This window comes from Podarcis raffonei, chromosome 13, assembly GCF_027172205.1.
Source record: "Podarcis raffonei isolate rPodRaf1 chromosome 13, rPodRaf1.pri, whole genome shotgun sequence".
Lineage (NCBI taxonomy): Eukaryota > Metazoa > Chordata > Lepidosauria > Squamata > Lacertidae > Podarcis > Podarcis raffonei.
Window position 1 is genome coordinate 51579219 of NC_070614.1, and position 25399 is coordinate 51604617.

General features: G+C 50.0%; 2 protein-coding genes across 4 annotated transcripts in view; both read right to left on the bottom strand.

The window, feature by feature from the left end:
• Window positions 1-25399, bottom strand: part of TNFSF13 (TNF superfamily member 13) — a 239485-nt gene that overhangs the window by 90291 nt on the left and 123795 nt on the right. The window lies entirely within an intron of this gene.
• Window positions 1-25399, bottom strand: part of EFNB3 (ephrin B3) — a 74806-nt gene that overhangs the window by 7268 nt on the left and 42139 nt on the right. For 2 of the 3 annotated variants that reach the window (XM_053362081.1, XM_053362082.1), the window contains exons 2-4: window positions 15848-16140; window positions 3829-3921; window positions 619-723 (exon numbers count right to left, since the gene is read on the bottom strand). In XM_053362081.1, coding sequence (XP_053218056.1) covers window positions 619-723; window positions 3829-3921; window positions 15848-16140 — 491 coding nt within the window. The remainder of the gene's footprint in view (window positions 1-618; window positions 724-3828; window positions 3922-15847; window positions 16141-25399) is intronic. The other variant, XM_053362083.1, reaches the window with a different exon arrangement.

The window sequence follows — 25399 nt, forward strand, 5'->3', positions numbered from 1 at the left end:
TCTGTTAATTTTTTTGTATTTTATCTGCTTTGTTTCGAATTGCGTAAGCCAGTCCAGGAAAAATAATAATAATAATAATAATAATAATAATAATAATAATAATAATGGCTACCCCCGCATGCTTTGGACCACAACTCATCCCAACCCCAGACAACGACGACTGCCATCTTGAGCTGGATTTTTGTGGGGGGGGGAGGAGGGTGCCTAATGCCTTAAAGCAGGGGATTCTGGGAACTTGGACTCCTGGGTCCTGCGCCTACTCGCCAGGAGGCTGCAGGCTTCTCTTCGCTTAGCAATGGACTCTGGGGCAGAGGCCCTTCTCTGCTCAGGCCTCAGGATCCTACACACCAAAAAGCACTTGTGCAATGCAGGATGCCGCCCCAAATCCTGCTCCCCGGACCCTCAAGTCCATGGGAGCCTCTTGGGACAGGAGGGCACTGGGGCTATTGTGCCTGGCGGTGGGGCAAGAGGGAGGGAGGGGTTAGGGAGTGGGAAACGTGGAGGGAAAACATGGGGCGTTGTGTGGGGTGTGTGAGCCAGGGTTTTGGGGCAGGGGGGCTCCCTCCTCTCGTGACTGCGCTTGGGGGGCGGAGAGGGGGTTGCAGGGTTGGGCCATACCTGGGTTGACCTCCTTGCTGGGCTCGGCTGCCCCAGACGTCCCTCTCTCCTTCTCGGTAGGCGTGTCTGGAACGGACTTCGGGGTTTTGGAGCCCGTGTTGGGATCTGGGGGGGGCAAGGGGGCACAGTTAAAACTACGGAACCCGGTTCCCGCGCGGGGGGGGGGGGGGAGAGACGGCGGCAGCCGCCATCTTGGAAAGAGGACTGGAAAGAGGACTAGGCAAATTCATGGGGGCAGAGAAGGCTCTTGATGGCTCCTAGCCACATTGACTATGATCTGTCCTCCACACTTGGGGGGCAGCAATGGGTACCAGCAGATGGCCCCTGGTCTGATCCAGCAAGCTCTTTTTACGTTCTGAAGGGCAGAGAGATGGCAAGTGGGGGTGGGAGCTGGGGCAGGGCGGGGCAGAGCCCCAGGTAGGGGCGGACAAATTCAGTCCCCCAATTTATGGGGGCGAAGCGGCAAAAACAGAGCACAAACACACAAACCCAAGAATAAAATAATAAAATCAACACGCTCTTTAGCAGTGCGGCATGGTAAAAACAGAGCAAAAACACACAAACTCAAGAAGAATGAAATGAACGACAACAAGGAAAGGATCCCCACGGACTCCAAAAACAGTGAAACAATTTCGTCAGATGTCAGCCACCTCCCTGCCCTTCTCGTGTGGCAATTAGGAAACGCAACTGAGGCTCGGTTCCTTTTATGGCGCCACTCTGGGGCAGAAGGGGGGCGGATTTTAGGGTTGTCTTTGTTTTGATTATGTATGTTGTGTTTCTAATATTGCAGTTTTATTTTGTGAACTGCCCTGATATCGATGGGTATAGGGCGGTATACAAACTGAGCAAATAAATAAAATAAATAAGCAGGTCAGCTTCCGAATCACACAGAATTCCGCAACCAGGCAGAAAAGGAGCATAGGGAGTTCTGTGTGCTTCAGGTGCCTGCATGCCTCTGCAGCTCAAAAAAAAAAAATTGCCACGGTTAAAAGTAAGGGGTGGAAAGGGCTTCACATTCTTTTCGGAGTTTTAATCTTGCAAAGCAGAAGGGCGTGGGGTGGGGTGGAAGGAGCCTGCAGTACCACACAGGAACCACTAGGGTGTGCTCTCAACACTGATGCGCAGCAGCAGGTGAGGTCACCTGTGGGCGGAGTCTGAGCTCACACCTGGCGAGGGAGGCAGCCAGGTGGAATTACCTGCCCAGCCGCTGCCAAAAACAGCCAGCACACCTGCAATTTTTTGCCAATAACAAGGCTTTTTAAAAACACCTGCGTTAGGTGACCTGACATTACAGGAACCTCCATGGCTACAGGACGGACCCTGACCTTTCGCTTCCCTCTCCCTTCAAAAGTGAAGATTCCTTCCAATCCCATCCCACCCTAATTTTGTTTTAGTTCTGCCTTCCCCTGCATCCCCTCTCCCAGTCTTGGTATGTGGCAACGGTTCTGTCCCGGGCATCCCCCCCCCCCCCCGATTTAATTTAATCTACATTTAAATCACTTTCCCGCCACAACTTCAGAAACGAGGGCAGTTTAACCTATTCATCTAAGCTTGTTTCCCTTTTGGGAGTGGGCTGATGAGGTGCCTGGCAGCGTTTATTTTTTTTAATAAACCCGAAATCAAATTTCTGAACTGTGGTATTTTAAAATTCAGATTTTTACTAGAGAGCAATGGAAGATTTGGTTTAAAATATCAAGTTAATGAGCAAACGAAACCCTCCCAGATTGGGGGGGGGGTTGCTTGAGAAAACCTCGCCCCCCCAATTCATTTCGCTTCTCTGTTTTTGATCTTACAACGGCCCTGCGAGGTGTGCTTAGGGGCTGAGAAAGAGAAAAGCTTAGCCCCAGGCCACAGGCAGGCAGCTTCGTGGCCAAAGAGGTGTTCAAAGTCAGGACTCCAGGCTCCAAACTCCTCCTGCTGCCGCCCTGGATTCCTCACATTTATTCTGTTTGTGCGATTTAATCTGAGGGGCAGGATCCGTGAGAGGCGGGCTGAGCGACAAGCGGGCATCAAGGGGCACATTTGCCCAGGTAGGACAGGGGGTGAGAAACAGTCAGGGCTGGGAGGAAAGAAGGGGAAAGCGAGGGGGGCTGAGACTCGGGATTGTAGGATCGACTCCCCCTCCTCTCCCTTGCTTCCACCCCAATCTACTCCTGCCCCCCATATTCCCATTTACTGGGCGGCCACGAGCTCATCCGAGTTCCAGCAGGGGCTGTGGGCCGGACTCATGCCATGTTCCCAAATCCAGAGGTTTTTGCAGAGGGAACGAGGAACGGGTCCAGGAGTCCTGGCTGTTGCAGCGGTGGTGGCCATTGAATGGGGTGGGCACAAGCCGGCCACTAGGTCAGTCTTTGCCAACCCGGCACTGCTCAGATGTTTTAATAATAAATAATAATAATATTTTTTTATTTATACCCCGCCCTTCCCGGTTCAAAAACCGGGCTCTGGGCGGCTAACAACAAATTTAAAACACTTAAACGATGCAACAAAAAAACAGTATAAAACGTGAATAACGATAAGTTCAGAATTCAAAAATCGATTTAGGGGGGGAAATCCATCCAATAAACATTAGATGATCACCAGGGCTAGCTGGCTGAATTAGTCCTATTTGGGCCAGTGATGAGACCAGGGGAGAATTAGCTGTGGGATCCCAGAGCGGGTAATCTTCATAAAAAGGGGAGTGGGAGGGAAGGAAGGGGAATAAAAGATCAGGCTAAATTCAAATAAAAGGCCAGGCGGAATAGCTCTGTCTTACAGGCCCTGCGGAAGGAAGTTAAATCCTGCAGGGCCCTGGTCTCATGGGACAGAGCATTCCACCAGGTCGGAGCCATCACTGAGAAGGCCCTGGCCCTTGTGGAGGATAATCTGACTTCCTTAGGGCCCAGGACCTCTAAACTATGATTATTCATCCAGCTAGCGTGCGGTCCAAAACATCTGGAGGGCACCAGGTTGGCGAAGGCTGGCCCTGGCACTCTCCCCCACCCTTCTCCTGGGGGACGGGGATCTCGTCATTCCCAGGATTCCCGTTCTAACCCGCTCTCTTCCTGAAGAGGTTCTGGCTCCCAGAATGCTCTGCTCTCGTGCAACAGACCCCCATTCCCCTCCCAGGGACATCTGGGTCACCTCCCCACACCCAACGAGCACCTAGATCTTCTCCCACAAAGATGCACTTTCTGGATTCTTCTCTCTCCCCGCACCCCGACGACTTACGCTGCCCGACTTTCAAGACGACTTTCATGCCTTTGGAGAGGCAGGCACCGCCCTTCATGTTCTCAAGCCCTTCCTTGGTACCATCTGAAGTTGCTGTGGGGCAGGAGAGAGTGAGAGGAAAAAAAGAAATTAGTCATGGTTATGGGTTACAGCCAGACTGCTGTAATGTACAGTATGCGGGGCTGCCCTTGGAGACTGATCAGAAATATCTCCCCAGCGGGGCTTCCTGGCATCTCTAACTTGGCTATCTTTTCAGAGCTAGGCGAATATACCTTTCTAAAAAATTCATTTCCCCAAGTCTAATTGCTAGAAACGGCGGTGACGGCTGCCAGGCTGCAGTTGTTGTTTTTCTGCCATTTTATTCCCATCCGAGTTTTGCTACCAACTCGTGACAATGCTTGCTTCTGTTTTTCTCGCGCAAGGCGCCCAGAGAATACCGATGGGTGGAATGGGTGTTAAATAATAAATTCATGGGCCGGCTGCGAGGGAAAGCTCAGGAGGCCTTGGACAGAGACCGGAGGAGTGGAAGATGGGAGACTTTTCCTGCCTGGGGTGCAGGGACAGGCCCGAGGCTTCAAAAAGGGCCGTTTTGAATTCCTTTCATCGCCCAAGATGGGTGAAAGCAGACTTTTTGGTATTAAAGAGCCGATGTGGGGGGTCCAGTAAAAGGTAAAGGTAAAGGGACCCCTGTCCATTAGGTCCAGTCGTGGCCGACTCTGGGGTTGCAGTGCTCATCTCGCTTTACTGGCCAAGGGAGCCGGCATATAGCTTCCAGGTCATGGGGCCAGCATGACGAAACCGCTTCTGGCGAACCGGAGCAGCACACGGAAATGCCGTTTACCTTCCCGCCGGAGTGGTACCTATTTATCTACTTGCACTTTGACGTGCTTTCGAACTGCTAGGTTGGCAGGAGCAGGGACCGAGCAACGGGAGCTCACCCCATTCGAACCACCGACCTTCTGATTAGCAAGTCCTAGGCTCTGTGGTTTAACCCACAGCACCACCCACGTCCCTGGGGGTTCCAGTGGTGTCCCCCAATTAATTATAATTATTAAATTATTATAATTATTATAATAATTATTTATTATTTATACCCCGCCCATCTGGCTGGGCTTCCCCAGCCACTCTGGGTGGCTTCCAGCAAAATATTAAAATACAGTAATGCATCAAACATTAAAAGCTTCCCTAAACAGGGCTGCCTTCAGATGTCTTCTAAAAGTCTGGTAGTTGTTGTTCTCTTTGACATGTGGTGGGAGGGCGTTCCACAAGGCGGGTGCCACTACTGAGAAGGCCCTCTGCCTGGTTCCCTGTAACTTGGCTTCTCGCAGGGAGGGAACCGCCAGAAGGCCCTCAGAGCTGGACCTCAGTGTCCGGGCTGGACGATGGGGGTGGAGACGCTCCTTTAGACCTGAGCCAAGGCCATTTAGGGCTTTCAAGGTCAGCACCAACACTTTGAATTGTGCTTGGAAACGTACTGGGAGCCAATGTAGATCTTTCAAGACTGGTGTTATGTGGTCTCGGAGGCCGCTCCCCAACCTTCCTACCCAGCAACAGACACCCCCCCCTAACCCGGCAGCCCCCTCAGGGCTCTCAGACAAACCTGATGCAGCCCTGCCTTTCCAAAGGATGCTCTGCGGGGTCACTTAATATTTAAACAAGATGTTTAATGTTTGCACAGACAAAAGTTCCCCTCGTGATCCGTTAATAAGCCAGAGGCTGCAGAGGCGAGGGGGGCGTTTTGACGCACCTGCTCTGCCAAAGCCTGTTGGGGATGCAGAGGAAAAAAGAGAGAGAGAGAGAGAGAGAGCAGCCATCCTGGCAAGCGGGCAGCCTCCCTGGGTGCCCCACAACCACTGGCATGGGGCAGCCAAACCCACAGTTCAGGCTTGCCAAGAATAGCAGAAGGAGAAATTACTGTATTTTTTGCTCTATAAGACTCACTTTTTCCCTCCCAAAAAGTAAGGGGAAATGTGTGTGCATCTTATGGAGCGAATGCAGGCTGCGCAGCTATCCCAGAAGCCAGAACAGCAAGAGGGATTGCTGCTTTCACTGCACGGCGATCCCTCTTGCTGTTCTGGCTCCTGAGATTCAGAATATTTTTTTTCTTGTTTTCCTCCTCCAAAAATTAGGTGCGTCTTGTGGTCTGGTGCGTCTTATAGAGCGAAAAATACGGTAAATTCTGCTCGCGATCCAAGGCGAACCTCGCAAACCTCTCCAAATTCTCCATCCAATGTTGACAAAAATGCGCCAATTATTGTTTATTGCATTTATATCCCATCCTTTTTCCTCCAAGGAGCGAAAGTGGTGCACATGGCTCTCGTCCTCCTTATGTACTCCCCACGACAACCCTGTGAGGTAGGTCGGGCTGAGAGAGGCAACGACCGCCCCCCCCCCAGGTCACCCAGTGTGTTTTGTGGCCAAGTGGGGGGATTTGAACCCGAGTCTTTCCCAGGCCCGAGTCCGACTCTCTAACCACTACGCCACACTCGGTAATATGCGTAAAAATACACATATTGACAGAAAAACAACACACAAAAATGTGCTTCCTTGGGGTAAATTGCTTGCAAAATTAGTCAAAACTGCATGGGTTTATTAGGAGAAATTCACACAAAAATGCTGGTAGATTTTCATTAGGTTTTCTTAAAAAAAATTAATCGGCAAATTGCTGCAGAAACGTGGAGAACCAGATATAAGATTGGAAGAATGAGAAACTGAGAGAACCGGAACTGACAAATCCATCTGTCTCTCCTCGCAACCGACCCAGATCTGTCCCAATTGCAGAAGAGCATCGTCTTGTTCTTAAGTCTGCGTTGAGGATTGCTTTTAATCTTCCAGGCTTGCCTTTTGTGTGCATTTTATGAATTTTTTTTTTCCTGCGATGGCGATTTTAATTTACGTAAGCCGCCTCAAGTGGGGCATAAGCCCCTGAAAGGCAGAGAAGAAATCTCAGGAACATTTTAAAAAAATAAAATAAAATAAAAAATAGAATTAGATGCGAAGTCCTCCGCTTGAAACTCAGCCCACAAACTCGCTGTTCTGTGAAAAATACCAGTCAAGGGTGCCTGTGTTAGCAAGATAAACCGTGAGAAGGACTGGCAGCTGAAACCTAACTAAATTATCGTGAGGTTAAATCATGCTGCTGTTGTTGTTGTAGTAGGTGAATTCCTCACAGCTTTCCTTTCACAGAATCGCAAGCACGGGAGAAAAACCCAGAGGCCGCCTAGATCAGCTTTCCCCAGATATTTCGGATGAAAACTCCCACCAGCCGCAACCAGCAGGGCCCTGGGCATGGGAGTTGTGGTCCAAAATATATAGAGGGCGCCAGGTTGGGGGACGCTAATTTAGATCGACCCCTGGCCGAGGGTAGGAGCACCTATCAGCCCCACCCTTACCCGCTCTGATCAGGCGGCTTAATCCAAATTATGGCACAGGGCCGGCTCAAGCGTTGGGCAGAATGGAGCAGCTGCCGCAGCCTCAATACCTGGGATGGGGGAAGGCGCCATCTTGCCCTCTACCTCAGGCGGCAAAATGTCTTTGGCTGGCTCCTATGCAATGTGTGGCTAGGGTCAACCAATGGCTCCCCCCATTTGTGGGACGCTCTCCCCAGGGAGGTTCGGCTGGCACCTTCATTATACACCTTTAGGTGCCCTGCAAAAACATTCCTCTTCAACCAGGCCTTGGGCTGATTGACATCCGATGCGGTTTTAAATGTGTCGTTGGTACGGGTGGAGGGTTACTGCTTTGCTTCTGTTCGAGTTTTATTTTGTGTTTTTTAGCTTGTGTTTTAATGCTGTGAACAGCCCTGAGATCTGCGGATGAAGGGTGATATACAAATATTATCAATAATGTCAACAACAACAACAGGGCCCTCTTGGTAGTGGCCCCTACCCTGTGGAATGCCTTCCCATGATAGAATCATAGAATCCTAGAGTTGGAAGAGACCACAAGGGCCATGGAGTCCAACCCGCTGCCAAGCAGGAAACACCATCAGAGCACTCCTGACATATGGTTGTCAAGCCTCTGCTTAAAGACCTCCAAAGTAGGAGACTCCACCACACTCCTTGGCAGCAAATTCCACTGTCAAACAGCTCTTACTGTCAGGAAGTTCTTCCTAATGTTTAGGTGGAATCTTCTTTCTTGTAGTTTGGATCCATTGCTCCGTGTCCGCTTCTCTGGAGCAGCAGAAAACAACCTTTCTCCCTCCTCTATGTGACATCCTTTTATATATTTGAACATGGCTATCATATCACCCCTTAGCCTCCTCTTCTCCAGGCTAAACATGCCCAGCTCCCTTAGCCGTTCCTCATAAGGCATCGTTTCCAGGCCTTTGACCATTTTGGTTGCCCTCCTCTGGACACGTTCCAGTTTGTCAGTGTCCTTCTTGAACTGTGGTGCCCAGAACTGGACACAGTACTCCAGGTGAGGTCTGACCAGAGCAGAATACAGTGGCACTATTACTTCCCTTGATCTAGATGCTATACTCCTATTGATGCAGCCCAGAATTGCATTGGCTTTTTTAGCTGCCGCGTCACACTGTTGGCTCATGTCAAGTTTGATGCGGGTGGCACTGTGGGTTAAACCACAGAGCCTAGGACTTGCCGATCAGAAGGTCGGCGGTTCAAATCCCCTTGACGGGGTGAGCTCCCGTTGCTCAGTCCCTGCTCCTACCAACCTAGCAGTTCGAAAGCATGCCAGTGCAAGTACATAAATAGGTACCGCTCCGGCGGGAAGGTAAACGGCGTTTCCGTGCGCTGCTCTGGTTTGCCAGAAGCGGCTTAGTTATGCTGGCCACATGACCCGGAAGCTGTCCGCCAGCTCCCTCGGCCAGTAAAGCGAGATGAGCGCCGCAACCCCAGAGTCGGCCACGACTGGACCTAATGGTCCCTTTACCTTTTTAAATAATATAACATTTAGTAAACGTCTGAAGGCAGACCCATATAGGGAAGTTTTTTAAGGTTTAAGGTTTTACGGTGTTTAAGGTTTAAGGTTTTACGGTGTTTAAGGTTTAAGATTTTACGGTGTTTAAGGTTTTACAGTGTTTAAGGTTTAAGGTTTTACGGTATGTGCTGGAAGCCGCCCGGGGTGGCTAGGTACAAATAATGAGTTATGTTGTTGTTGCTGTTGTTGTTGTATTTGTAGTATTTGTTGTATTTTTTGTTGTTGTTACAGGGCCAACCAGCCCCAGGTAGTTGGGCCCAGGAGCCGCCATTTTGATTTCCCAACATGACCCCAACAGAGCATCACTCCAAAGCCCTGTGGGAAAGTAAAATGGTGGCTGGAGCTGGGAGGCCCCCACAGCCCTGTAACCTGGTGCTACCAGCCACAACAAAAATGAAATTTAAAAGGGTCTGTCTCAGCGGGCCCTGACTTGGGGTGGGGCACATCAGTCGCACAAAAGATGTCACGCTTTGGATCTCAAAGTGGTTCTCTTGCCCCCCATTTCGTCCTATCTGTGAGGTAGGTTAAGCTAAGAGATGGTGACTGACTACGAAGTCCAGGGTCGGATTTAGGTTTGATGAGGCCCTAAGCAAGGTAATGGGGCCCTTTATATGTCCAGCTGTCCTTTGTCAACAACAAATTGTCGCTGTTTTTTGTGTTGAATATATGCTATATGGTCATTTATGGACCTAATAGATATCTCAAGCCATTTGCCCATGTTGCCACGCAACCAGTCCATGCAGAATGTAGGCACCCTATATATAGAAAGGAGCAAACCTGTGATATTTTAGGGAGCAGGCAGGGCCCGTGACTTACATCATAGGAGCCTACAGAACACAAAACACTGTTGCTGTCTGTAGGTTTTATTTTATTTGTTTTGTATCTTATATTTTGGAAATGTACAGGTGAAACTCGAAAAATTAGAATCTCGTGGAATTTCAGGAATTCAACTTCAAAGGTGAAACTAATATATGAGATCGACTCATGACATGCAAAGCGAGATATGCTTCTACTTCTCGGAGGTCCAATCTTGCTCAATTTGCAATCCTTGTTTTGCTGATTTCCTTGAATATTCTAATTTTCTGAGATCGTTAATTTGGGGTTTTCGTAAGCTGTAACGCCATGATCATCGCAATGATAACAAATCAAGGCTTGACATATCTTGCTTTGCATGTCACGAGTCTATCTCATATATGAGTTTCACCTTTGAAGCTGAATTAGTGAAATAAAGGAACTTTTACACGATATTCGAATTTTTCGAGTTTCACCTGTATATCCAGGGTTTTTTTCCTTTAAATTTTTTGGGGGGGCCCAAGAGAGTGGAGCCCTAAGCTACAGCTTGTTTAGCTTATACAGTGGTACCTCGGGTTAAGTATTTAATTCGTTTTGGAGGTCCGTTCTTAACCTGAAACTGTTCTTAACCTGAAGCACCACTTTAGCTAATGGGGCCTCCTGCTGCTGCCGTGCCGCTGGAGCACGATTTCTGTTCTCATCCTGAAGCAAAGTTCTTAACCTGAAGCTCTATTTCTGGGTTATCGGAGTCTGTAACCTGAAGCGTATGTAACCCGAGGTACCACTGTACGTAAATCCGGCAATGCCAAGGTCACTCAGGGCACTTCATGGCCAAGTGGGGATTCAAACCCTGCTCTCTCAGGCCCCAGTCTGACACTCTATTGCGCCACATTATGCTCTCTTCCCCAGTCCTGCGGTTTCCAGCAACTGGTATAAGGCCACAGGCTCAAGTCCGCCACACGCAGATCCGTTACTCCTGGACTGGGCACTCTCACGTGTTCACAGGGTGGGACTTTGCCCACCCTACCAAGACCTGCAAGCAGGGACTCTGACCCCTTCCGCCAGCGGGTGTTTTTCCGGAAGGTTCCAAGCTGGCGATGCCACGCGGCATCCCGAAGCCTTTGGGTTCTCTCGTTCCGCTTCTGCGAGGGAAACGGGGGACCCTAATGGATTTTTAAAAAGAAGACAGAGAGAGATTTGGGGGGGGGGTTCGCGTGCAGCGCGCGGCGCGGGACTCTCTCTCGCTGGCAGCTGCCGGGGGCTCTGGGAAGCTGGGCCCGTCGGTTCAGTTTAGACTCGCTCGGCTGAGCCCTCACAAAGAACACGCCTGGCCGGTGGGGGGCCACCCTTCGCGAGGCCGCAGACGCAGGGCAGGCATGAGAGACGGCCGTGCCCACCCCCCTCTCGGTGCCCACCTCCCCGCCAAACGGCCGGGGCCTGCTTGCTTGCCCAAGCCCCTCTCCGGAGGGAGATATAAGCTAGTCCACAGGCTCCTGGCAATTGAGGGCATCCTGCAATTTCTTTAAAAGGACAACACATCCTATGGACTTTTTACAGCTGCACTCTCCAAAATTAAAAGTTTCAAAAAAGAAATAAATAAAAAGACAAGTCAGGGTTTGGCTCTAGGTGACCACCGCACCTTTCGGCCTGGCGAGTGCCCGCCATCTAACCTTAGGTATATGGGGAGGGCTTGTGTGTGGCCAGCTTGGATATGCATTTAAAAATATTAACTTGCTTTCCCCGATACTCGCCAGGGATATAATATCTGAGCGAATGGAATGATTTACAAGGGCTGGCCAGGGTGGAAGGGGCTGGCACCAACCTGAAGCTGTGCCCTCGGACTTGTTAGTCCTCAGAGGGAAGAGATTTGTGGCAGCTCCCCCCCCCCCACGGCACCCGCGAGAGCATTGTGCCCCATTTCCTCATGGCACTGGAAACGCGGCCATCACCGTTTGATGATTTCTGCCCAAGCTTTCTAGGGAAAGTGATGGGAAAAATGTTGTGGTTCCTGCATTTGGGGGGGTTGGTCTGGATGACCCTCGGGTCCCTTCCAGCTCTGTCGTTCTGTGATTCTACGGTGGTTGGGCTTTGTGGCGCCAATTAAGGCAGGCAAAACGTGCTGAGATGCAGCCAATTTTTTTTGGGGGGGGGGCTTTAAATGAGTGGCTTGCTGTTTCCTCTTCCATCACTTCCTGTTCTAGATGGTGCCACCACCTTCCCTGCCCCCAGCCAGCCAATTTCCTTCTTCCCTTCCACTCAGCTGTCTCGCGCTCTACCTCATGCTTGGCTGGGCATAAATTCATTTGAAGGGGGAGGAAAAACTGGGTCAACGACGCCTTGCCACCACCACCGGAAAAAAACCCACTATGTCCGCCCTGATGCTCCCATCACCTGGCTTTGAGGGAGGGGGAGCGGGAAGTGTCAGTGTCTGGGGTGGGGGAAAGTGGTGGAAAAGCTGGTGGCTGTCTTGCCCGGTGGGTAGAGCAATGACCTTGATTTGTAAAAATATATATATAAATATAAAAAATAAGGTGAAAGCCACGACAACTGTAGAGATCTGGATTTCCTCGCTTGCCCCCCCCCCCGGTTGGGCGGAGGAGGAGGGGAGGACGCAGTGTGGTCAAGTGGGTTTCTTTCAACATTCGTCTGCTTGCCCAGAGGCACAACCCAGGCTGCAAAGCAGAGAGAAGGGAAGAAAAGGCAGAAAGAGGAAGATATATATATATATATATATCTGTATCTATATAAATTGTGTGTGTGCGTCTTTGAGAGGAGAGGGAATGGAAAACTGCTATCCACCATCCTTGGCAGCCACGCAAACCCCGTATATCTGGGCCCGCGTGGCCCTAAACAACAACCCCACAGATATCGCTTGCACGCCCTGGGGCGGGAAAAGGGACTTTGCGTTAAACGGGGTCCCTGGTGCACACACACACACACCCCTTCAGAAACAGCCGCATCTCAGAAATGGTTGACACGGGAGTGGGGAGGGCGCTTTATGTTCGCAAGAGGAAGGGGGGAGTTGAGTTAGACCCCCACACACACACACACCATGGAAAGAGCAGACAAATTGGTGTGTGTGTGTGTGTGTGTGTCCGGGCTGGGGGGCTGGAGATTGGCTGGTTACCCCAAAGTGGCTGCTGTGGTACAGCCAAGTGGCTGGCTCATACAGGTTTGCCAGGAGACAGTTGCCATGGCGATGGCTGAAGGGCCACCCCAGGCAGCCGGAGCTGATGAGACAGGGATGCTGAAGGGTGGGAAGAGGAAAGGGGAGGGGGTGGTTAAAGGACTTGGTCCCTCTCCTCTTCCTTAAAAGATCAGGGGACGCTCACCAGCCGTGCCCCAAAATTTATCCCTCTTCCTTTGCCCCAGGACTGAGATGGGCTAGAATAGGCCTTAGGACGGCCTAGTCAGCCTCAAATTCCCTCCAAAGGCCGAGTTGCCCTCCAACCCCCTTAAATGCTGGACTCCCAGCTTCCATCACACGGTATCATTGGTTTCTGACAAGAGGATAAACCCCGGGCAACGGCCACGCATTGCAGGTGGGGCTGCCCATGAAAAGAAAAAAAATATGGTGGTGAAACTATTGCGGTTACCACATTTCCCTGCTTTCTTGGAAGAGGCACAAAGCCTGCCTTTTCTGCGAAGCCACCAACAGAATCAGCTCGCCTCCGTGCCCAAGCGCCGCCCTCCAGGTGTTTCGAACTACAACTCCCGTCGGTCCCAACCAGCCGCAATGGAACCCAGTATCCGCAACAAACGCACACATACTTTCCTGCCCTCACCCTGCTACCCCCCCTGCCCACCCCTCTCCCTTTGTTTCCCTTCTGTTTGTCTCCTAGGATGTTTGCCCCTCGGGGGCAGAGACCCGAGCTCTCTTTCTTTGTAATTCACCATGTACATGGATGGTGCTACATCACCAACAGCAGCAGCAACTACGGATGTTGCAAGTCGCAAGTCGTCAAGGAAAAGGTGACTGATTATTCATGGAGTAGGTGTGGGCGCTCCTTGGCAGCAATGGGCGCATTTAATGTTCTGCTCTCCACCGCTGTGCCAGGGAATAGGCGCCTTCCGCCTTCCAAGAACCGCACGTTCCTGCCTCCCACATCTCCTGCCCCAGGTATGCCTCGGGGCCCACGGGAAGCAGGCATTTAAAGCACCCCTAACTGTGTTTTGTGGACGTGCCACTTGGACCTCCTGCAAAAACATCGATCCTGTCGAGATGGAAGAATGTCTCAGTGCTGTTTCCCCCAGTTTTCCAACCTTGTATTCAATGCATCCCATTTCTTCCCCCATTTGTACATTTTTCTTTGCGAATGTTCACACAAAAATCTGCGTTTTCACACACATTCCCCCTAATGTCTCCATTTTGGTACACCTTTTTCTTCTTCTAAGACTTCGGAGCGCATTTTCGGGTGGCTGGAGAACAGCGTCGCAACATCCAGAGACGTGCACGGTTTTTAAGGATGTCTGGGTTTGCTTATTGGCCCAACAAATAATGCTTATTGGGAACAAATAAAGGACTGCTCATTCATCCTTAGCCACCAACGTCATTGACTTCTGGGTGCAATTCAAAGGACTGGTTGTGCCCTAAAAACAGCCCTATGTGGCCAGGGACAAGAATATCTGAAGGATGGCCACCATCTCTTCTCTCCCCATATAACTGAGATCTATCTCTGGTTGATTTGTATCCCATCTTTCCACCAGCAGCAGTGCAAATACAAAGATGCCATAAGATGCAACAACAACAATCTGTTTAGTGTTGTTTTTAAACATGCGCCCATGTTGTGCTTTAATTTGGTTTTATTGTTTCATTCTGATTGTTTTTAATTTTTCCTGACTGCCTTCCTCTTTAGTCTGTTGGAAAGTTGCAATGATAAATAGGTGCATTCCATATACTAAGCGGGGGGTGCGGGTGGCGCTGTGGGTTAAACCACAGAGACTACGGCTTGCCGATCAGAAGGTCGGCGGTTCGAATCCCCGTGGTGGGGTGAGCTCCCGTTGCTCGGTCCCTGCTCCTGCCAACCTAGCAGTTCGAAAGCATGAAGTGCAAGTAGATAAATAGGTACCGCTCCAGCGGGAAGGTAAATGGCGTTTCTGTGCGCTGCTCTGGTTCGCCAGAAGCGGCTTAGTCATGCTGGCCACATGACCCAGAAGCTGTACATCGGCTCCCTCAGCCAATAAAGCGAGATGAGCGCCGCAACCCCAGAGTCGTCCGTGACTGGACCCAACGGTCAGAGGTCCCTTTACCTTTACCTATATACTACGCATTAGGTAGAAGCACACAAGCCCTGCTTCCACAGGTAAGGTAAAGGTACCCCTGCCCATACGGGCCAGTCTTGACAGACTCTAGGGTTGTGCTCTCATCTCACTCTATAGGCCGGGAGCCAGCGCTGTCCACAGACACTTCCGGGTCACATGGCCAGTGTGACATTGCTGCTCTGGTGAGCCAGCACCAGTGCAGCACACGGAAACGCTGTTTACCTTCCCGCTGGTAAGCGGTCCCTATTTATCTACTTGCACCCGGGGGTGCTTTCGAACTGCTAGGTTGGCAGGTGCTGGGACTGAACGACGGGAGCGCACTCCGCCGCGGGGATTCTAACCGCCGACCATGCGATCGGCAAGTCCTAGGCGCTGAGGTTTTACCCACAGCGCCACCCACGTCCCTTGCTTCCACAGGTACAGACACACAATACCTTTAAAGAAAATTGGAAACACATTCTTACCCTCAAAGTATTCTGGAGACTATAGTTTACCCCTCAAGAGTTCCAATCCCTAGCAACCCTCAAACTACAGTGCCCAGAATTCCTTTTGTTAAATAATATGCTCCGGATATGCTTTAAAGCAGGGTTTCCCAAAATTGGGCCTCCAGCTGTTTTTGGACTACATTTCTCATCATCCCTAACCACTGGTCCTACTTGCTAGGGATGATGGGAGTTGTAGTCTAAGAACAGCTGGTGACCCAAGTTTAGGAAACCTTGCTTTAAAGGCCCAATGTGTATGCAGCCACAATCCCTCTCAGCTACCTCTGATCTGGACATTATTTTTAAGGATCTCTTACACACACTCTCTCTTTTTCTCAATATCCTGTGTGGTGCAGGGGTTTTTACCACTATTTCCTGTTCTTTAAGCCGCATCTACCGCCTGCCAGACTGGCGGCAGCACCTATTGACAGCTACAGACATCTCACGGCCTTGCAATTCTGTGCAAGCGTGAGATTTGGTATGCGGAGGGGACGTGCAGGGAAAAAAGGAAGCCCCCCCCCCTTCCCCAGGGTGTTCAAACTTACTGATGATGTAATAGTCCTGGTTGGTCTTGAATTCGTGGCCCCAGAGATTGGGGCTGTACTCCTGGAACTTGATTGTGAAGCGCATGTCTTGCTCGGGCCGGTCGCAGGTGAGCAGTAGGTTGGGGGTGCGGAGGATCTCGCAGCGCTCGGCCTGCTCCGTCTGGACCAGGTACAGCTTGTAATATTCATAGTCCTCTGTGGAAAAGGGGCCCAGCGGCACAGAGCGGGGGCAGATGAGGTCCAGGCGGTCGCCAATCTGGGGGTACAAAACGTAGCCCTCCTCGTTCTGGAACCTGAGGGAGCAATGGATAAAATCAGCTCAGTGGAGCACACTTGAGAGCCAAGATCCTTTCATTCTTTCTTTTCAAGTACTTTTTATTGAGATTTAAGAACACCACCACCAACCAACAAAAACATCAAGTCTTGTTACATATATCCTACTTTATGCTCCACAGAGCCGTTGACTTCCGTCCTTCCCTTCCGCAAGTTTTCTTATTCCAGTCTATAATTCACAGTTTCGTTGATTAAGAATTACACCATGACATAAGAATTAATTCAATCCTGCCAACGTTTTCATATTTCTACAGTTCTCACTTATATAAACCATGAATTTACTCCATTCTTTTTGGTACTTTGTCTCCTCCTGATTGCGAATTCTGTGTCAATTTTGCCATTTCAGCGTATTCAACCAACTTTATCTGCCATTCCCTTACAGTCGGAATCTCCTGTGACTTCCACTTTTGGGCTATCAAAACTCTAGCTGCTGCTGTTGCATACAAATATAATCTTTGGTCTGTCTTCTTAATATCTTCTCCCACCAAGCCTAGCAAAAATTCTTCCGGCTTTTTTGGAAAAGTATATTTAAACGTCTTTTTTAACTCATTATAGATCGATTCCCAAAACTCTTTTATTTTGTTACATGACCACCACATATGGTAAAAATCGCCGTCCCTTTTCCTTACATTTCCAGCAAGTTTTGCTACTTGTCCCATACATAGGACCCTGCGTTCTTTCAACCAGCCTCCCTCATAACAAAACCCAGCGGCCCCAGCGCCTGGGGAAGTTTGCTTGATGTCCATTTCCAGGACGGTTCAAAGGTCCAGCCAGGTTCCCCTCAAAGCACCTGGGAGTTTGTTCTCTAGTAAGATTGTGGCCTAGCACCTTGGGTGAAAGGATGCGAAGAACCAAGGTGCCCTAGAGAGAAGGGGACCCCGCGATGCTTAATTATGAAAGCAACATTAAATAAGTTGGAGCTCTTGTTATTAAGTATACCAAGAAAAAAGCACACCAAGAACTCAGGCCAATATAAGTTTCAGCAGTGGAAGTGGTCCCTACTCACAAATCAATACAGTGGTACCTCGGGTTACAGACGTTTCAGGTTACAGACTCCGCTAACCCAGAAATAGTGCTTCAGGTTAAGAACTTTGCTTCAGGATAAGAACAGAAATCGTGCTCCGGCGGCACGGCAGCAGCAGGAGGCCCCATTAGCTAAAGTGGTGCTTCAGGATAAGAACAGTTTCAGGTTAAGAACGGACCTCCAGAACGAATTAAGTACTTAACCCGAGGTACCACTGTAGTCAATTGTAACAAAAACTAATCCATTCAAAAGTATGTATTCTGACAAAGATTACAAACTCAAATCATGGACTTCTGCTCAATGACTGAAACTAAGACCTTCACGTCAAATCTAACTAAGGACTAATATGAACTTATCTCTACTCATAAACTCTTATCTCTAACTCTGTAACGAATTATTGTGTTATCCTTATGAGTCTGAGTTTGTAATCTCGGAGTTTGTAATCCTTGTCAGAATACATACTTTTGAATGGGTTAGTTTTTGTTACAACTGACTATTGATTTGTGAGTAGGGACCACTCTCACTGCTGAAACTTATATTGGCCTGAGTTATTGGTTTAAGTACGAAAGCAAAGCAACAGGTGTTGCTAGCAGTGAGGAGCAAGATCGAAAACACAGTCGTGTGGGGGCTGGTTTGTGGAAGCGACGTTTCTCTGCGGAAAGGCTTTCTGCAGATGCTCAGAGACACCAGCCTTTTACTGCTCAACGGGCTGAGCCCAGACATTGGAAGATAACTACTGGTATTAAATTAAGCCAGGAAGGCTTAAGGCTCTCTGTAACCGGAAATTTGGTGGACACCTTCCAATATCATTGGAAACATGTCAGTTTCCCCATCACACGCCCAGCTGCAAACAGCCTCTCATGGCAAGCAGTGGGGTGAGGAGCTTAAGAGTCTTGGACTAGCAACTGGGAAAGACCAGGGCTCCAGTCCCCATCCGGCCATATAGAGCTTGCTGGTTGACCCCTGTCTCTTGGCCTATCCTACCTCACAGGGCTTTTGCGAGGCTAAAATGGGGCTTGAGAGAAGCATTGTTTACATTGGTTTATGCAACATTTGAGAGGGACACGGGTGGCGCTGTGGGTTAAACCACAGAGCCTACGACTTGCCGATCAGAAGGTCGGCGGTTCGAATCCCCGCAATGACGGGGTGAGCTCCCGTTGCTCGGTCCCTGCTCATGCCAACCTAGCAGTTCGAAAGCACGTCAAAGTGCAAGTAGATAAATAGGTACCGCTCTGGCAGGAAGGTAAACGGCGTTTCTGTGCGCTGCTCTGGTTTGCCAAAAGCGGCTTAGTCATGCTGGCCACATGACCCGGAAGCTGTACACTAGCTCCCTCGGCCAATAAAGTGAGATGAGTGCCGCAACCCCAGAGTAGGTCACGACTGGACCTAATGGTCAGGGGTCCCTTTACCTTATGCAACATTTGCAGACGTCGGCACCTTCCAGGTGCTTCGTACTACAACTCACAGCTGGTCCCAGGTTTCGGAAGGCAGGTCTACAAACACACACACACAATACTTTTTGCTTCACTCTCACCCCAGGACAAACAGGTGCCATTTCTCAAGAGAACAAAAGCCTTATACTGACTCCATTCACCAGAGGCACAGGCGAGACCAGTGAATACACCACGAGGACCTGCCACCCTGGCCCACTTTGCGTTTTTGCAAATCTCCTTCTAGCTTTATAAATCAGAGCTGCAAATTTTAATTCACTGATTGGTTCGGCTAATCAATTTCAGAAGCCTTTTAAAAGTTTGCTGGGGAAGAACGTCCCCGCAACATGCAGGAACCATTCGTCCCCAGTGAAAGTATAAGGAGCTGGGCTGCTTTAGGGTTGCTGGTGGTGAAAAAAATAAAATTAAGCAGGTAGGAGCGTAGCATTTTGACTAAAAGTCATCAGGAGAGCTTTTTGTTGTTTTTGTTGTAGTGTGGGGTGTTGTAACCTTTTGCCACGTCTTCCTAGATTGCCCCCGCCTGCCAAAATTGTTTGTATTTTGCAATCAACTGAAAATAACACCCATATTTGACAAGTCATTTTGGCTCACCCGCCAAAATCAGACAAAAACTGTGAGCACCATCTCTACAGAGGCAACTACCACCAGACATTTCAGGTATCTGACCAGATGTCTCTAAGATAATGTCTGCTATGACAATAATAATAATATAATAATTTATTATTTATACCCCGCCCATCTGGCTGGGTTTCCCCAGCCACTCTGGGCGGCTTTCAACAGAATAGTAAAATACAAAATGCAGGAATCGTAAAACACAGACAAGAGACCGTGTTTCCTCGCTTCAGAACGACTGTTTTTGCCCATATGCAAATTATGCAAATTTAATCAACTGATTAACTGACAAAAACTCCCGCGATTGAAAAACGAAGGTTTCTTCAACTGGGTTGGCAGCCCTACTTATAAATGCCCTGACATTTGGAGGCGTTTAGCACATCCCTTTAAATAATAATAATATTAATAATAATCAGGCAAAATCCTATTTAAAAAGCAACTGATTGAAGTTGGCTCAAAGACCGCAAAATATAAAGCCCAGAAGTTCTGTGTTCTTCCACCTCCGGGGTGAAGTTCTTTGCATCTGTCTTTAATTTGCATTTCTTGGTCTCCCCCGCGCCATCGTTCCCAAAAAAAGCAGGACCCCCCCCCCACTCTCCCTGCTCCATCAGTTGGTCCCACATGCCCCTCGGAGCATCATGCGCCGCCCCCCAAACCCATGCAAGGAACCATCAGAGACCGACAAAGAATTCCAACCCTGTATTCAAACCTGTTGACATTTGACCCCAGAGCCGCCTGTCCCCAGCCCCTGGGACAGATCAGCTGCCAAATGAGATAATAGCCCAGGAGAAGAAGAGGCATGACTGAGGCCTGGCCAGGGGTGCTGGTGTGGTTAGCAGAGCAGCGGATAAAAGACTCCTGGGTCCTACCCCTTGCTCAAAAAAGGAGGGGAGTGGCAGCCGTAGGGATTCCTGGGATCTACCCTCCAGCCTTAAGTCATTTGGCCCTGCAAATGTCTCGGCCGAGGGGTGACCTGGGACAGGGGCAGCTCAGCCTGAGCCAGTGCTTTGCCAAAATCTGCAAAAAAAAAATGTGAATATTAATCACCTTCCGGGCAGCAGTGTTTTAAGAGGGGCAGGATAATTGCCGCAAAACAGCAATAAGGCAAGCGCCAAAGTTGGCTTGCAGCTGGGTATACCGTATTTTTTGCTCTATAAGACTCACTTTTTCCCTCCTAAAAAGTAAGGGGAAATGTGTGTGTGCGTCTTATGGAGCGAATGCAGGCTGCGCAGCTATCCCAGAAGCCAGAACAGCAAGAGGGATTGCTGCTTTCGCTGCGCAGCGATCCCTCTTGCTGTTCTGGCTTCTGAGATTCAGAATATTTTTTTTCTTGTTTTCCTCCTCCAAAAACTAGGTGCGTCTTGTGGTCTGGTGCGTCCTATAGAGCGAAAAATACGGTAATTCAGAGGCCAAATGGAGCACTTCTGAGAAGGGCTACATCACACAAGTCCTCGGGGTTGTGTTGCCACGCAGCTCACAGGCATCAGGTACAGTACAGACCTTCTCAGGCTTGCTTCAGAGATGGCATTATTTAAAGCACCCTGACTCCGTTCCCCCAACATCCCAAATCAAACATTCGTCTACAGAGCCCAGTCAGTTCCACTAATCCCCCATCTTTGATTCCACATGCTGAACAGAGCAATGCAACTAGAGAAAATACTGTGGAAAATACAGAGCTAGATGGACCAAAGCGGTTTCCCGAGTTTCCAAGCATTCCCCTGGAAAAAAAATCATATTCTCCCTCCTAGAAAAATGTGATTTCCCCAAATTATGCAGAATGCAGTTTGTGAATTACATGGGGCTGGCACCTACTGGCCAGCACCAATGCCGCCGCGTTGCTTCAATTTTGTTTTTGCTTCCTCAAAAGCTTAGCACTCCTCACACAACTTTTGGAACGAATCGACAGGAAACACAGGCACATCTGCCCCTTCTGTATCAACGATGTCCACCACTTTTCCTTCCCCCATACTTTAAAGTCAGCCTTCTCCAATCCGGGCTGCTCTTTGGACCCGCTGATGGGAATTGTAGTCCAAAATATCCAGAGCAACCTAGGTTGGAGAAAGCTTTTCTTTTTTAAAAGTAGTTCTTTCATTTATTTTTCTCGCTTGGGGATGGGCTGCCTCGATCTAGCGCCGACAGAGCACTAAAAATAAAAGTCATTTTATTTCGCTGTGCAGAAAGTCGCCGGGAAACACACGATGAAATAGGGCCTTGACGGGGGAAATGACAACTTTTCCATGCTGCAAAACAGGGATATGGCAAAGTCACTTACACGTGTTAATGGACACACCCTGACCTGCCAGTATAACCACACACACGGACCTTTGACCAAACGGATACTCAAAACGCACAAGTCCATTGCACAGCTCTGGCAGGCAAGGGAAGAAAGGCAAACTTCGGAAACAGTTGATCTAGCAGCCCTGCATACAAGTCTCTTACCCCAGCTGCCTTGTTCCTGGAGGGCAAGAGCAGAGCAGCTGCTCTCTGCATGCAAAAGGTCCGGGGTTCAAATCTCAGCAGCTCTGGGTATGGCTGGAAGCCCTGCCTGAAATCCCGGCGAGCCTCTGCCAATCAGTGTAGACATTATGGGGTTAGATGGCTCAAGGATTTGAATTGGCACAGGGCAGCGGCCTATGCTTCTAAGCTGGAGAGGAGAGAACCCAGGAGTCCTAGCTCTGGGGCTACAATCAGTACACACCTTGTTTCCCTTTTATAGAACGGGGGGGGGGGGCTGTACGGATGACTGTTATTCCTGGCTCTTATTCCTGGCGCCCGAGAACTTTCTGTTCCAAAACGTTAAAGAAACAAGGACACAAAAACAAACGCAGCACACACACACACGCTCCGCCCTCACACCCCCCCACGCAGTGGGACCCAGGCATCCGGGCTCTCCTCAGCGCCCTCTCTCCCACACCCCAGGGAAACCAGCTCCCTAAGAGAACGAACCAGGCTCAGCTGCAATCGCTTCTGAAGGAACCCAGGCGTCCTGACACAAGAAGTGTTGTCCCCTTCAGCCCCCCAACACAGAACCCCCTAAGTCCTGGCTGCGAGGCCTGCCCCAAGCACAGGCCTAATTCCGCCCCCCCCCCCCACCCCCTGAGGATCCAAGAAGGATCCTTACCTGCCCCACATCTCCAAAACAACAACAGGGGCCTATGGTAGGCCCCCTCGCCCAACTCTTTTCCAGAGGTGCCCCCCCATCCCTTGAAAAAGAAGCTCAGGCATTGGGGCCCCCAGTACACGACGCTCCACTCAAGGGGGCCAAGAACGGCGGCCATGTGCCTCTCATCCTAGATGCCCCCCCTGGTGCAAAAACCAAGCCCCAATCCTTTTCCCCAGGGGTGTTCCTAGTAGGAAGGGTGCAATGGCTACCGTTGCCGTGGCAACGCATGCCAACTGGTGATGGAGGGGCCTAGCAGGAAGCGGGTGGGTACCTCTCTAGGGCCACGAGAGGGGGCAAAGTGTGTGTGTGTGTGTGTGTGTGTGTGTGTGTGCATGCATTAATTTGGGGGGGGGGCCTCCTCATTCTTTCCAACCAGATGTCACTGTTTTGTGGTCCAGACCAAAACTTGGGGCCGGGTCTCTCTCTGCCTCGCCCAATTCATGGAAATGGGTCTGGAACCATTTTTTGGGGGGCAGTAGGACCTGTTGCTTCTTCTTGCCCCCCCTCCTCTCACGCCCCCCTCCCCTTTCCCGCTGCCCCTCCTCCCCTCCTGTAACGGGGTCATGGGCTCAGCTGGAATTGGGGAGGGCGAGGGCGAGGAGATGGAATGGAAAGTGACAGCTCAGGAAAGGAGCTAACGAGAAAATGGAAAAAAGGGGGAGAGAGAGAGAGAGAGGAGAGGGGAGATCCTTCACCCATTGCTGGGAACTCAGGAGTCCTGGAATATAATTCCACGTCTGCGATGACCCACTGGGCCTCCCCTTCCCCCTACGCCACTGGAGGGGACCCAGGAGTCCTGGCTCACAGCAGTCTAGGCTATAAAGTCTCGCTTTCCCCCACCTCTTCCTGGTCAAACTCATTATGATCCAGTTTCCAGAAAACCCAGGATTCTTGGCTCCCAACTATTAGGCAATAATCTCTTTCTCCCACCCCACCCTTTGCAGAAACTACCTCTCCCCTTCTTGCTTGACTGCTCCAATTGGGAACCCCAAATTCAAGAGAGCCCAGGGCTGTGTACACATCATATAGTTAAAAGCACATTCCCCAACACCACCCCAAAGAATCTTGGTGGTTTGCTCCCAAGTAGAGCTACAATGCAAAGCACCATTAACAAACTACAGTTCCCAGGATATATTTTTTTCGGGGGGGGGGGGGGGGAATCTGCTTTCAATGTATGGTGCCCCATCACCCAGCATTCCCCTCTTTAACCCCCCCCCCCTTTGTTTCTTCATCAAGCAGGAATGTAATCTCTGTACTCCTAGTTAAATATTAGAGACCCCACTGCTCTCCACTCTCCTTGCCTGCCTGTGTGACCCCTGCGGTTTACACTCCATGTCCTGTTCCAGCTCGTTGGAGAGAGAAGCTTTCTGATTCCTATCGGTTTGGGGGGTTGGGGGGTTGGCCAGCCCTGATTGCCTCAGCCACCTTCCCCTTAATGAAATAATTAACTCCTCCTGACCTCCCCTGCCCCAGTACAGAAAAAGACCCACATCACACAGACAGTCCCCCTTGTTCAGAGGGGATACACAGCTGCCACAAAGCGGGTGGGGTGCTGGGGAGACACCCGCAAAAAGTTGCAGCTGCCTCTGGGGTGGAACAGTTGGTGATGCACCAACCCTGAGATTGCAGCCGCTTCTGGGGAAAGGCGGAGAAGAGCTTTCACTATTTCGAACGGGGAACCGTGCAGCCAGACTGATGTCTGCCTTCAAGTCACTTCATTCGAGTCTCCACACTTATCTTTCGCCCCACAGAAAACCTGAATTGCTATTTGTTCCGATTCAGCATTAAAGAGCGGGTTTTCGCAGGGGCAAAAATGTATTTTTTTTAAAAAGTGGTCAGATGCAGCGATTTAAAGACAGCACAAAAGGAAGTCTGGAGGAACCGGCGGTCTTTTCCCCAGAACGCTGTCCGAGATGCGTGTGGGCTGGTTGCTGTGAGCCAGAGGGCACACTGCACGTGCTCAGAGGCACGCTTACTGCTTCATTCATGTTGTATTTTAATCTTGTTTTTAAGTTGTATTCCAATCAGTTTGTTTTTATATCGGATGTTAGCCACCCTGAGCCCGGTCTTGGCTGGGGAGGGCGGGGTATAAGTAAAATTATTATTATTATTATTATTATTATTATTATTATTATTATTATTATTCATGTTCTCAGGGCCCAATAGAGTGGCTTTGGATGCAGACAGATAGGCCTGCGGAGGCAGCAATTTGCTGACATCGCAGGTGTGTTTATACAGCGCCATCAATGTGCATGGCCGGGTTTGCAGAGCCTATAGCGACGCGGGTGGCGCTGTGGGTTAAGCCTAGGGCTTGCCAATCAGAAGGTCGGCGGTTCGAATCCCCGCGACACGGTGAGCTCCCATTGCTCGGTCCCTGCTCCTGCCCACCTAGCAGTTCGAAAGCACGTCAAAGTGCAAGTAGATAAATAGGTACCGCTCTGGCGGGAAGGTAAACAGCATTTCCGTGCGCTGCTCTGGTTCGCCAGAAGCGGCTTAGTCATGCTGGCCACATGACCCAGAAGCTGTACGCCGGCCAATAAAGCGAGATGAGCGCCGCAACCCCAGAGTCGGCCACGACTGGACCTAATGGTCAGGGCTCCCTTTACCTTTACATAGGTAAAAAAAAGGCAGGTCCCTGCTGCTAGGCGCTTACAATCGCCGGCAGGGGTGGGAGCGAATAAAGGAAGAGGCTGGAAGTCGTGGGCAAAGGCAGTTAAAACACAGTTAAAATTTGGTAAGAGCCCTGAATTCGGGCAGCTGAAGATATACTATTCCTTGCCTGAGGCTGTGCTACAGCTGCCTCTGGAGAGGAGCACATAAGTGTTTGAAAAAGGAGGGAAGGGAGGGTGGCCGAGTGAGTGTGTATGTGTGCATTTTTTCCAGGACTCCTGGGTCCTCGGAGCTGGAGTTTTCACCGAGTTGCTTTCAAGTCCCTTCCAAGCCACTGACTTTGGGCCTTGGTGAGGTTT